General features: G+C 40.1%; 2 protein-coding genes and 1 long non-coding RNA gene across 6 annotated transcripts in view; 1 reads left to right on the top strand and 2 right to left on the bottom strand.

The window, feature by feature from the left end:
* The window catches only part of foxp1b (forkhead box P1b), a 145,060-nt gene extending 140,566 nt beyond the window's left edge, over window positions 1-4,494 (bottom strand). For 2 of the 4 annotated variants that reach the window (XM_058087397.2, XM_058087414.2), the window contains exon 1: window positions 4,069-4,341. The gene's annotated coding sequence lies outside the window, so the exon portion shown is untranslated. Of the gene's footprint in view, window positions 1-4,068 lie in introns of all 4 variants that reach the window. The other 2 variants (XM_058087447.2, XM_058087454.2) reach the window with 2 other exon arrangements.
* LOC131138507 (uncharacterized) lies at window positions 4,296-10,388 on the top strand. Its single transcript, XR_009132099.2, has 3 exons — window positions 4,296-4,505; window positions 5,382-5,440; window positions 9,962-10,388. It is a non-coding gene; the product is annotated as an uncharacterized LOC131138507 (long non-coding RNA).
* On the bottom strand, window positions 7,308-11,386 carry LOC131138500 (eukaryotic translation initiation factor 4E type 3-like). Its single transcript, XM_058087466.2, has 7 exons — window positions 11,082-11,386; window positions 10,016-10,088; window positions 9,700-9,794; window positions 9,059-9,119; window positions 8,853-8,919; window positions 8,596-8,751; window positions 7,308-8,070 (listed from the first exon to the last, which is right to left on the bottom strand). The coding sequence occupies exons 1-7, from the start codon at window positions 11,264-11,266 to the stop codon at window positions 8,024-8,026; spliced, it is 684 nt and encodes a 227-aa protein (XP_057943449.2). The 5' UTR covers window positions 11,267-11,386; the 3' UTR covers window positions 7,308-8,023.
* Between the last annotated feature and the right edge of the window lie 1,162 nt (window positions 11,387-12,548).

The raw sequence follows: 12,548 nt of genomic DNA, 5'->3' as shown, positions 1-12,548 counted from the left end.
GTATTTTTGCCGAGTACCAGCATGAAAAGAAGTACAGCTCATCATTATCCGTAATCCGTAAAGAAAAATCAGACTCATTTAGATATGCTGGGATGTAAAAACAACCTGCACCTCAACTTTGTGCTACTGGTGATCAAGTCTATTATTAGTAAGTAGGATGTAATGTCAATTCCCAATGTTCAATTCCCTCACTATATTGCAAATAATTACTAAATGATTGTTTTGACCTATTATTCGTCAAATACATTGAAAGGCAAGTTATTTGTACTTTTCGTACTATTCAAAGTATCAAGACATGACATGACACTACTACTACACATTGAATGCTTAAGTCACCAGCTGAACTTAAATCCTCTACAACAAAAAGAGCAAAGCCCGAGTCTGAGGAGAGCAAACGAGAAACAAGGGCTGTCCAAATAAAAACGGGAGCTCGGTATTTGTCCAAGGTTTTTGGAACGAATAGACAAAGGTTGCACAAAACAAAAACCGTGTGGTTGAACGGGCATCATGTGTGCGTATGCAAAGATCTCAGCGTATCTTGTTGAAGCTCAGTTCAACGGGTACTAAGAGATTGGCGCCAAGAGATTCTTGCCCGTTTTCATTTTTTTTCCAGTTTTTTTATTATAATGTTATGGTAGGTTTGTTTCTACAGAAAAGGACAAACAAAAAAGGTTATCATGAATTAGCATTTGATTCAGTGTTTTATTTTACCCTCCAGCAAAACATGACTTGGTAGAGCAACCCTTGTTGGCAGACATTTCTTGTAGTTGGTTACCAGGGTTGCGAACATTTCAATTTTTGGGATTTTGGTTCGCTCCTCATTACAGATGCTGAAAGTTCCCTTGGCAACTCAAAGTTTCTGCTCACTCCACAGATTTCCAAATGGGGTTTAGGTCAGGGAACACGCGCCACCACTCCAGGATCTTAATGTGCTTCTTCTTCAGCCACTCCTTGATCGACTTGGCCCTCATTGTCATACTGGAAGACCACATCCAGGATGTATTTTCAGTGTTATGGCTGAGGCCAGGAGGTCCTCATTGAAGACTCAAGAATATAGGGGTGTTGGTCTTGCAGTCGTGTTTAACACGGCGAGTCAAGTCGTTGTGGGTTTTCTTGAGCAGAGGGACCTCGCGGCCGCTGCATGATGCCTATCCATTATGGAGAAGTAAGCTACCGATGCTTGGTGACTGTCCCAGCTCTCTTTCTTGGATGGATGGATGGATGAAAAAAATGAGTAGAGAGACCATCTGCAACAATTTCAAAAATTTCTAATTTAAGTTTAGTAACACCATTAACATTCAAATATGACTGCTCAGTCTGTGTGATTCCCAGAACCGAGGAAAAAAAAAGTCCACAAATTTGCTCAGTTGCAAATGTGTCCTTTTGCCATAGTCAGGAAGTAGCGACTGCCATTAGGACATGCAATGTGATGCTTACTATGCATCATCTGGTCAAGTGGTATGTACATTTAAATGTCTAATTAGCGCTCATATTTGGAAGAATTCGAAGTCGCCGGGAAAATCGCTAATCCGAGGGGGCCCATGATATTCTCTCAGTGGGAAACTCACTTTACAATATGCTGTGACGTATTGAATTGCACACCCCACAGAATCAGACTGACTGTGCCTCTGATCTAAGACCGGAGGTTCGCTGATGGTCAGTAAGTGGCCATGCATTTTTATCCACAGCAGGACTTGAACCACTGCCCACACCAAGGTCCTTACAGACCGAGCCACTGCCATCTTGATATATGGGATACCTAAAAGGGGTTTCCCCTGCCCAATAATGTATTCACCTGCAGGAGTCAGAAGAACATTCTATGCTTCTGGGTTTCCTCATAAGAAACAATGAAAGGTTGAGTCCTTCAGCCTCACTGGAGTGCTCAATGTCTGATATCTAAAATCAAACAAGGTAGAAAAAGTTTTTTTTAATGCGGTTTCAGAATTTGTAAAGGTCCATTTGTGCATAAGCGAGCAAACACACAGACCCCCGGTGCCCGTTCAAATAGTGTGCAGCTCTCCCTCCCTCAGGCAGCTCATGACAACAGCCCAGCAGCAGCACTGTTTGATCTCCGATGTTTTCCTTAATCTGGGTTGTCAAGGTTCGCTTGTTGGAGGCTGTTTACTTTACTTCTCCAAGCAAAAAGTGTTTCCCCCCTCACCACTACCACCCCCCTCAGACAATGACTAATCCAAAGACCAAGGAGGTGGGAGCACCACCAGTAAAAGCGTGTTAAAGCTGCAGTTTCTCTTTAGTCCGTTTTCAGGTGACTTGAGCAACTAGGGGCATACGTATTTTTTAAAAACACAATGTTATCTCATTTTCTTGCCCAAGAATTGTACTTTTGATGCGGGTGCAAAGTCTTGATAAGCACAATATACAAACAAATACAACACATTTTTGTTGTACCTTCTGCAAAATATCTTACCATGAATTATTCTCTGCCATCATGTCATTCAAATGTCATTCATTCATCAATGATTTCAGTATTTGAAGAGCACTTCACGGCGCCCTACATAACAAAAAGGTTATCGAAATGCATAGCCAAATGTTGTGTTTTCGTACTCATAACCACAGGTAAACATGACATTCCCAATGACTGACACCAACTTACGACTTCATATGTGAAAAGTGACATGCATCTTCTGCCTGGTGTGGGACAATCCAGGTTCATATCGCCATGCTTTTCTTTTGACGCGGGCTTTGCTCTGAACAGGAAGTCAGTGTGTGCACAGGTTGATGTAACTTGGCATTCTAAAAAAGGGACCATGTCAAGTTCCTGTAGCTCATTGACCGATTGATGATTCATTGATTAGACAGTTCGTCAACAACTATTTTGGTATTCCATTCATCATTTTAGCTCTTTTCTGGTATGTTGCAGACAAAATCACTAACTGTTTGGTTTGGTCCGTCTACGATCTAACCGATTAATCTAAGTAACTAGCTTCAGATTAATTGACTAAGAAAGTAATCGTGAGTTGCGGCCCCAATTCAACCGTACCGTAAACGTTACATCCCACCTCTGCCTGCAGAAGACGCAACCCAAGCTCAGGCACTAGTTACGTTTGTTGTCAACAAATGATAGCGATTTGGCAAAGTTTAGCTACTAATGGTAGCGTTCGTTGAATGTATGACCTACCATTCCAAAATATGACTGCTAATTGTGTGTCTGTATACTGCACGTGAATACCAACAGCCTTGAGTGACAGTTATTTTATAACTTAACCAACAATTCTGATAATTTCTTATCCAGTTTAATTGGTCATTTTTAGACCACTACTGATAACATATTCTAGTCAATGGTGGTCTTATACATTTTTTTATGAGGAAAAAAAGTCAGCTAAAATAATTTAATGTCATAGAAACTTTTTATAGGGCGGGTCAAGCCACCCTAAACTACACCAAACAACATCCATGGAGTGACATAATGCAATATTACACAAGCATACATCATAGCTTACAACTTCTGCAAGGAAAACATGCAACTGTCATAACCGGCACAATAAATTATGCAAAAGTTGTTCACAATAAACAACATAACGTGTGTGGTTGACTGTACAGACAAAATGAGGTGTCGTTTACTTTGCAGGAGTGTGAATATCCACTTGCCTTGCAGAGTGGATCGCCAAAGGTTGGAAATGTGTTTTTGGAAAACTTGCCAGTTGCAGTGCATAAGTTCTAAAGAGAAGACAAGGTCCTTCCAAGGGAATCACAACCATCTTGCATTCTACTTTCAATTGTGCGTGCACTTTTGTGTGCGTTCATTGTCAACATGCGTTCCCTCTGCCCAGAAAGAAGTTTACCAAACTTTCCCAAAAGAGCAGGAATGCCCCGCTGGTAAAGTCTGTCACTTAAATAAAGATTGCACTTTACAGCCACATGGACTCACAATAGGTTTTCTTTAATTTGCGATTATTAACCCACAGGTGCTTTATTTGCGCTTTGTTTCGGAGACACTCGTGGGAGACTCCACAAGCATAAGTCGGTGTGCATGCACAAGAGCATGCAGCCGTGCAAGCAGCAGACAACAAAGTCAACTTTAAGAGTAATAAGACAGCAGAAACTTACCATAATGCGACTCGCTAAAGAGCAGCTAACAGGCGCACGCGGAGGAGCACAACTTGCTCGGCTGAGGTGACGAGGCGTGCACGCGAGCTTGTCTACGGAGACCGCGTGCGACATCAAATCACACCGTAAACACCAACAAGATTACTCCGCCAGCCTTACAGTAGTTAGCGGAGGCAGTGACGAACTAGCTAACTTAACGACGAGGAGAAACTGTGCCCCCCAAAAACGTTCTCGTCCCAGTCGATGTTGTCGGTTGGGGACACACTTCTTCCTCGGTGATGTTATTAGGTGTTAAAGATGGGAAGAAAAGAAGAACAAAAATGGGGAAGAAGCGCGGATTTGGATGTTGTTGTTTTGATGTTCCATATCCGTGACGTCACATCCACCTGCTGGGTAAACGAGGCTCAATGCATAGCACACAGTTGAAGTACTACTCAGTAAGTACTATTCAGTGTGTACTCCTTAGTATGTACTATTCAGATGAGAGGTAGGCTCTCTGTATGGGGGTGTAATGATATGCATCAGTTTTAGCGAAAGTGCAGCAAGAGAGGGGGCTAATTAGAACATGGAATGAACTATTATTTCCAAAATGTCACAGTTTTTTTTATATAATTTATTTCCCACTGTCTCACTTATCGTGATTTGACATAGGCTAATTACCAAATGTGTTTTCTGCTGGACGGAATTTTACCTCTAGAATTAGTGACAAAAGACTAGAGTAGCTGGGGTGGGCGATACTGCTAACTGTGGTATCGAAACGATACCAAGTGACTACAGTGTCATCATTTCAGATATCGGTACTGGTACTGATTTTTTAAATTGTTGATCATGATTAAATTGGAATGAAATACAGTAGATTTATAATGTTTTTACAATATATAAATACAAAAATGTAAGATAGTATCAACAAAAAGCACATTCATTTATTTATTTCCTTTTAGTACATAATATTGTATAAACAAAAATAAAGTCCAAAGTGTAAAATAACTACACAAACGCAAAAAATACTTATTATTGGCTTTCATTCAAATCCTTTGGCCTCCGAGTCCAAGAACTCACTCCCTGAGTTTGTAAACAATATAAAAATATGACAATATCAACAATGTAACAATAGGAACAATGCAAAGAGAAAAAACACAGATATTCCAGAATTTCTGACTAAATAGGTCAGCTCGGTGTCATGTTTGGATTGATTCATAACCTTGATTTGCCTCAATTTGAAAGCCAAATGTCATCTTTTTTTTTTTACAAGAAGCACTGGTAAATATTTGTTGGGAAGAGTTTTGCTGACTGCTAACCATGTGTATCTACAGTATGATTATTATAGGTATTAAAATCTACTTTGCTTGCCGCAGAGGGAAATCGCCACTTGGTGAGTTTAACAGTCCAGTTAACACTAATTGTAAAGCAGCATCGATTTGATTCTTGGAGCCTTTTTCTGTCCTTGATCAAGGTCTGAGAAGCACATCCCATTTCATAATGAAATGTATTTATTCATGGCTGCACCTGAGAGGGTTTGCTGCTGCAGAATCATTCCGGTTCCTTGGTAGACAGCGCCACCCTCTGATCAAACACAGACTAAGCATCATAGTCATGTTTGTGTGTTTCTGTGCTTTTCTTGACCATCTCAAAAGAACGACTTGGGCAAATGTAAGTGGTCCATGACTGTGTTAGGCAGCAGGTTACTTACCAGTTCATGGTGGTTCACGGTGAGCTTAGGTTCCTGTATTTGGATTTCTTTCCAGATCGGAACATTGAATGGCCATGCAACCACCCCTTTGTAAAGGTTTGGTTTCACATTTGATGTAACCTTGACCTGAAAAAAGGTCAGTAGTACAAGAAAGCCAGATATTTACAAAATACTGTAAATTGGATGGATTAACTTTAACATGGGTGCGCTAAAATTTAGTCTTTCTGCCACCTTCATGCTGTAATACAGTCACCTCGGTTTTCGTATGCCCCGGTCTCATATGATTGGGTTTTCATCAAACATTTTTGCGTCAAAAAGGTTTGTTTTTTGTACAATCTCAGTTTGGTGAGACTGTTACTCACATGGGGTGGCAATAAATAATACCTGAAATGTGTGTACCCCACCTCTCGCCCAAAGACAGCTGGGATAGGCTCCAGCATGCCTGCAACCCTTGTGAGGACAAGCGGTACAGAAAATGGATGGATGGACGTACAGTACGTAGTCATCACTGGCTTGATCGCCATGTCAATAAAGGATCTTTCATCTCAGCGGAGCCTAACAAGTATCAAGTATGTTGGTCTCAATTTATTAGCATGCTCCGTTAGTGCCGCCATGCTGCCGTGTTGCGTGGATTGAGGGCACCACTTGATTGGGTGTAGTCGCAAATTAATTGAGGATCACTATCAGTTATGTGATAGCCTCTCCAGGCACCAGCATGCAGACAACAAGTAATTAGCTCTGAGTTAATTAGGTAATTAAACAAATGAATAGGAGCTGGTCTTTATTTGAAAGGGGTAGAATGGCTTACACACAGCCCCCCCCCCCAACCCCCCTGCAGAAATCATTCAACAAGCAATGAAAGCAAAACAACTTCATAAAATAACTAAAAGTCAAGTGAGCTACAGAAAAAGAAACAGTACATGGCTGAACGTATGAGAGCCATGGTGCCACAAAGGTCGTAGGTCTGAAATCAAGGCATGCTGGGACAAAATTCCACAACAACACTGTAGAAGCGCCAAAGGTTTCTGGAAAAATTTGCCTCGGAAGTCAAACAAAAGACGGCACAGTTAGTTCCAAAGGACAAATGTTGCTTTTTTTTGTTTTGACTTGTATTTCCATTCGTTAGCCATCATTATGCATAATAATGCTTAATTTAGTCCAAGGATACATAAGAATTGCTTCACTATGCATATTTTTTTAGTAATAACACGCTGCAGGCAACCAAAAAAATCACGCTAATTTATTTTGAAAACCAGTAAAGCGTGAAGTAGCGAGGGACAACTGTAAATATAATTATGCCATGTGTTTACCTTTCTGTTAATAAAGTAGTCTGCAACAGGCAGTGGATGAAAAATGCCCTTTGATTTGCAGCAACTAGTATTTGGAGATAAGTCCGAATAGTTTCTCTTTTTGCTAAAAATGTGGCGTTGACTGCAACTGACATTAATTTTGGTAAAGTAAATGAAAGACATATGTATCCCTGTCAAGAAGCCCCACAACATGACGCATTTATGCTTTTGTAAGAGTTCTGTGGTCATACGATGCAGGCCAAAGTCAAAGGTGAATTTATTGGAAGTGGAAACAAGTACAGACAAGTACAGAGCAATGCCAGAAAATGTGCCGTTTCGCTGTGACTCCATTTGGGCAAGTGGAGGTCTCCTTTCAAATGCGCTGTTGTTGGACATTCAAAAAGTAATATACATTATCCTCATTGCTGCTGCTTATGGCTTTAAAGTGAGAGACGGTGTGACTGGACTGATGTCATTAAAGTGTTACCCTGTTCATTTAACATACAGCTAATGACGATGCAAAAAAAACCTAAATGGGATATTGACTCCACAAACACTCACCACTTACCATACAAACCTTCTTTGGCACCTAGCCAGCTGTAATTTATTTTAAAAAATGGATATGAGTTGATCGAATTTAACATTTCATAAAGGTAAACATAGAAGATAATACAGCAGCTACCTTCAGAAGACGAAGCAACTGTGAAAGCCATGGTCCCTGCAGGAAACAGTGCCATGACATTACAGCCAATTAAAAACTACAGTGAACTAATCAAGGCTGAAGACGGGGACGTACATTCAGTGAAGGGTCGAAATAAAACAAGGCATCAGTCATTCAAAAGTTATAAAAATATACTGGTAACATTTCCTCGGTGAATGCAAAATCATATCCTGGATTCTGTTGTAGTCAAGGCAGGTACAGAGTTCAGATTTGACAAATAAAATAAAATAAAAACTGAAAAAGTGCATTCATTATCTAATGTCTTGAACGGCCTCCTTCAAAGGCATGATGTTCCATGTGAGCTGAAAGAGCAAAACAAGAAGATTCAAGGTGAATAAGAAGGTATTTTCTGAGACATTTTATCTCTGGTTGTAAATTACAGTTATCCCTTGAATATTTTTGTAAAAACACGATGGAGTGAAAACGTGAAATTCAAAGCACGAGGTGGTGAGGGACAAGTATCCCTAATAAAAACATCCACTACTGTTGGTGTAGTGACACACACCGAGTTAAAACTTAACACTTCCTATCCGCCCGCCATTCGGCCATTCAAGTTGTACATGAGTACAAGTCTTATTTATGTCTTAAATGGTTTATTTAGTCTTATTACGTCTACTATATTTGGTAATACAAATGTAAGGGTAACTATAGGGGTGCTAGTTCATGTCTAGTGGGCTCTATTAATGTTAAATCCCATATTTTGACGGTTGTAAACAGGTTCATCATAAATAGTTGCAGCTCTAGTAATTAGTCCTGTATATTTTGTTCTGACCAACCGACTTACTAGTGTAACGTGTCATTTCAGAAAGGAAAAAAAGTATACTTACATTTATAAAAAACTGCTTTAAAAGATATGTGCGGGAGGAGCTTGTGGATTTTCCCCAAGATACTTGCTTCATTAGCAAGAGATGCATCTCTATTCCAAACTTGTACAACATCTTCACGGTCACGTACACTTACACTGACGCCGACAACCTCATCATCTACAGGGGAGGGGGGAGACAAAACAGAGACAGAAAAGTAAGTCAATGTAGCAGTATCTAAATATATTAGCTGTATAACTGGGAAAAGTAGAGCACGATACCTGAGGCACAGTAATCTGCAAACTGTTCCCCAATCGTAGCGAGTAACAATTCTTTCCAAACTGCAGACTGAAACAAGAGGCAAATACTTTCAGCATGTGCAATTGGAGAACAATAACACTACTAACAACATGAAGTGCTGAGCGTGGCCTATTACTATGTACATCCCAACTTTATTCCGCCTGTACCGTGAGAGTACAACACCTACTGTGCTTTCTTTGGGTACTTTCATCTTCCACACGCCTCCTTTTGCATTGCTTTCCTCTTCCCTGAAGATCAACCAAAAGACAAGAATCAGTCTGGGGGGGGGGGGGGGGATTGTATCTTAAACTACAACAGAATAGATACAGTGGTGTCTCTGTTGTCCCCTTGATTTGTTACACTTAAATGCTTCACATCAACAAATTTAAATATTAGTCAATGACAACACAACTGAACACAAAATGCAGTTTTTAAATGAAACATTTTATTATTAAGAGAGAAGAAAATACACGTGTGTATAATGGAGCTCGCTGTGGTTTGCTGGAGTCCCAAAGCTTTAGAAATAGCTTCATAGCCTTTTCTAAACCGACTGATCTCAATTGATTGTTTTATCACTTTATCACACCATGTTCAATATTATGGAAAATTGATTCCACTGGTTCAATTCAAAAAATTTAACTCATATAGACTAACTGGACTGGAAATATACGTATAATAGAAACCCCAAATGCAATATCGGAAACTACTGGTATTGTACCTTAATCAGCAAATTCAGCAATGAAAGCTCTCCAACAATGTTTGTTTCTAATTTATTGATGTCCACCTGTATAATAACTTGCACTGAGTCAAAAATCACCACCCACGTACCAGAGTGGCCTCCGTTCTCCACGCATTAGGTGATAGCTGCACCTCAAAGGCAGCGCTGTGACTGGAGGGATGTTGTTGAAGACGCTCCAGAACAGCTGCAAACAACAAAGGAAACTGGTTTGACAAAACTCATTCTTAGTACACTGCGCACAGATGTATTAGTTATGATGCAGATGTCTTTGTTATAACAGGAAGTGCGACAGTAGTGCGGCTCTACTACTCCATCATAGCTAGGTATCAATGAAGCTCTTTTCATGTGAAGGACAACTCAAGGACATGTTGGATCTCTAATGATGACGCGGACACCAGTTCTCACCTGAACAGTTTGCACTGTGTAGATCTTCTTCAGATTGGACTCACATTCTGCAGCCGTTGTGCCTGGCAATGACCTACACGAAGAAAGTAAATGTCAGGCTCTTCACTCCGTCTTTGTTTCAGCTGACAACAAGTTGTTTAACCCCAACTTGATGCGGTGTCATCGCGGTAAAGATGTTAATCTTTTCCAAAAGGGTCAAATTATTGCCTTGCAAGCATGAGTTAACATCCAACGAGATAGCTGGGCCTACTCAAATCCGGTTATGAACAAGATCTTGCTGAAACATTCATTGCAGAAGCTTGTGGAAACTATTCCACAGCAAATGCGCGCCGTAATCAAAGCTAAAAGCGGTCCAATGAAATGTATGCATACATCGGGGGGGGGGGGGGGTTCTAGTTGTACACAGTATCATGGATCACTGTCAGTCAAATGCAGTCGCTTCATGTTGTTTCTGTTCTGTTTGTTTAGTTTTTCACTCTACGTTATACAATCTGAAACGCTGAGTAAACCCACAACAAGGTCATCTCACAAAGAAGGCCTTCAAGTGGACTATGGTTGCCTTATATTAATTAATACTTTATATAATACTTTACATGATTGTCAATACAATGGGAAATGGGGGTTAAAAAAAACCTTACTGTTAGCACATTTGCCCCAAGGCATGGCAAGTAACGTTCACGTGAAGCCATAGAAGTTGGAAAGTATCGCTTTCATTACATTTATGCAAGCGATTATTTTGATTTTCATTAAATCAACGAAGTAGTCCGGTCGTACTCATAAAACAGTTAAAACTTTCAAGCTTCCCTTTCTTTACAAAATTACTTTCCGTTTTTATTTCAACGCACAGCCCCGCGTTTCCTCCACAACCGTGAACGCGTCTGATTGTCTAGTGTACTGTTACAAAGAAAAGAGGGCACGGAGCACTCGAATAACATCTCCGCTACATTTGCTCCCGAAGGCCTGCTGGTAGCCGTAGCCTTTTGAATAAGATTTCCCCACAATCAGCCTCGCTCTTGGTGGGACCTAAACTTGGCCACAATGCGGAAGAGGACGATAAATTAACTACCTGTCCAACCAAAATGTCCAAGGTGAATGCAATGGAAGCGTTGAACTCTCGTCTCCTCGGTGTTTCTTTGTGATATTATCCAACTCTTCCTCGTCGATATCAATGCTGTTTTCCGGCGAAACGGTCTGGCTGCTCAGGGCACCTCCGGCCATTTGCAGGTCTGCCGTACCCACAGGAACCGCCATCGAAGAAAGTAAATGTGTCTCTGCGTTAATTTATAATCAAAACAACCCGGTTTGCTTTTCTTTCCTGCTATAGAAACACTCTTTCCGCACACCGACGATGACGTAATTGCGTCGCTGGGCAGACGTCGCTGTCGGTACGCTACAGAGATTACACAGAGAGAGGATGCCTCACTCTGTTGGAGTTTTCGTGTGCTAAACTTGCTGTTTTGACATTTGTTTTTTTCCAGATTGGATTTGCAGTCAAATACTATGCATAATACACGAACACTTCAAAACCATAAGAACAAAACATGTGTAAAAGTAGGATTGTCAACACAGCTGCTCGGGAGTGGAGCATCGTAATATTTATCAATCTTTGACGACCTCTTGTTCCACTTTTTTTTACAAGCTTCAACAAGTCTGATGTCCATGCATATTCTTAACAACTCCAAATATTAAAAACTACCAGGAGTTGGTTTGATTTTATTCAAATTAGTTGGAAATGAAGTTTGACAAACGTCAAAGTGAATACGTGTCAAGTCTGGCAACATTGTGAGGGTTTCTACGGTATAGGACAGCATTGTACCGTATCCCCATGTTGTTCCATGGAACACCTACAGGGGGTGCTAGTGCATCTCTGGAGCAGTTCTTGATTAAACATAACCAATATACAGTAAAACAATATAACAAAATAATACAAATATTCTTGTATTCCTTTTCATTACATTTGCAATTATGTTACCGATACAGTGAGGGAAAAATATTAAGAAATAAATGATCTAAATCGATTAATCTGAAACTTGTTTTGATTAACCATGTATCAGATAGGTCCTAGACGGTCTAAATCAGAGTATAAGGTATATAAGTATATAAATCAGAGTATAAGGTGTGAAAATGTGAGATTTCAAGAATAAAGTCGAAAATTTACGAGAATAAAGTTGGACACTTAAGAAAAAAAAGTTGTAAATTTGTGTGAACAAAGCTGTAATTTTAAGAGAAAAAAGTCATAATATTACGAGAATAAAGTAGTAAGTTTACAACGAATAAGTCGTAATATTACGTGTCAGAAGGGGACTAGAGCACAGAATGAAACTTCCCTCTTTATTTATAACGTGGCAGCAAAACAGAGTTGAGCATTTCGCATTTTGATTGGCATGGCTTACATCACTAAGTCCCGCCTTTTCACAGCTGTCTGGCCAATGCCAGGAACATAAAGTTTTATCATAAATGTAGGACTGTTTCCACGGAATATTACAGTTTTTTTTTTTCCATATTTTTTCCCATTTTAGATTTTAACCTTATG

The sequence above is a fragment of the Doryrhamphus excisus genome, linkage group LG11 (assembly GCF_037039965.1).
Source record: "Doryrhamphus excisus strain RoL-2023G ecotype Guam linkage group LG11, RoL_Dexc_Guam_v1.1, whole genome shotgun sequence".
Classification (NCBI taxonomy): domain Eukaryota; kingdom Metazoa; phylum Chordata; class Actinopteri; order Syngnathiformes; family Syngnathidae; genus Doryrhamphus; species Doryrhamphus excisus.
The sequence above is the reverse complement of the archived record's forward strand: the minus strand, read 5'-3'. Positions and strand labels throughout refer to the sequence as shown.

Excerpts from the sequence above, each read along its gene's own strand:
- LOC131138500 (XM_058087466.2), bottom strand. The coding sequence starts at position 11,266 with ATGGCGGTTCCTGTGGGTACGGCAGACCTGCAAATGGCCGGAGGTGCC. Across the intron at positions 8,920-9,058 it reads AAGTACCCAAAGAAAGCACA|TCTGCAGTTTGGAAAGAATT; the intron begins GTAGGTGTTGTA and ends CTCTTGTTTCAG. Across the intron at positions 8,752-8,852 it reads TGCAGATTACTGTGCCTCAG|ATGATGAGGTTGTCGGCGTC; the intron begins GTATCGTGCTCT and ends CCTCCCCTGTAG.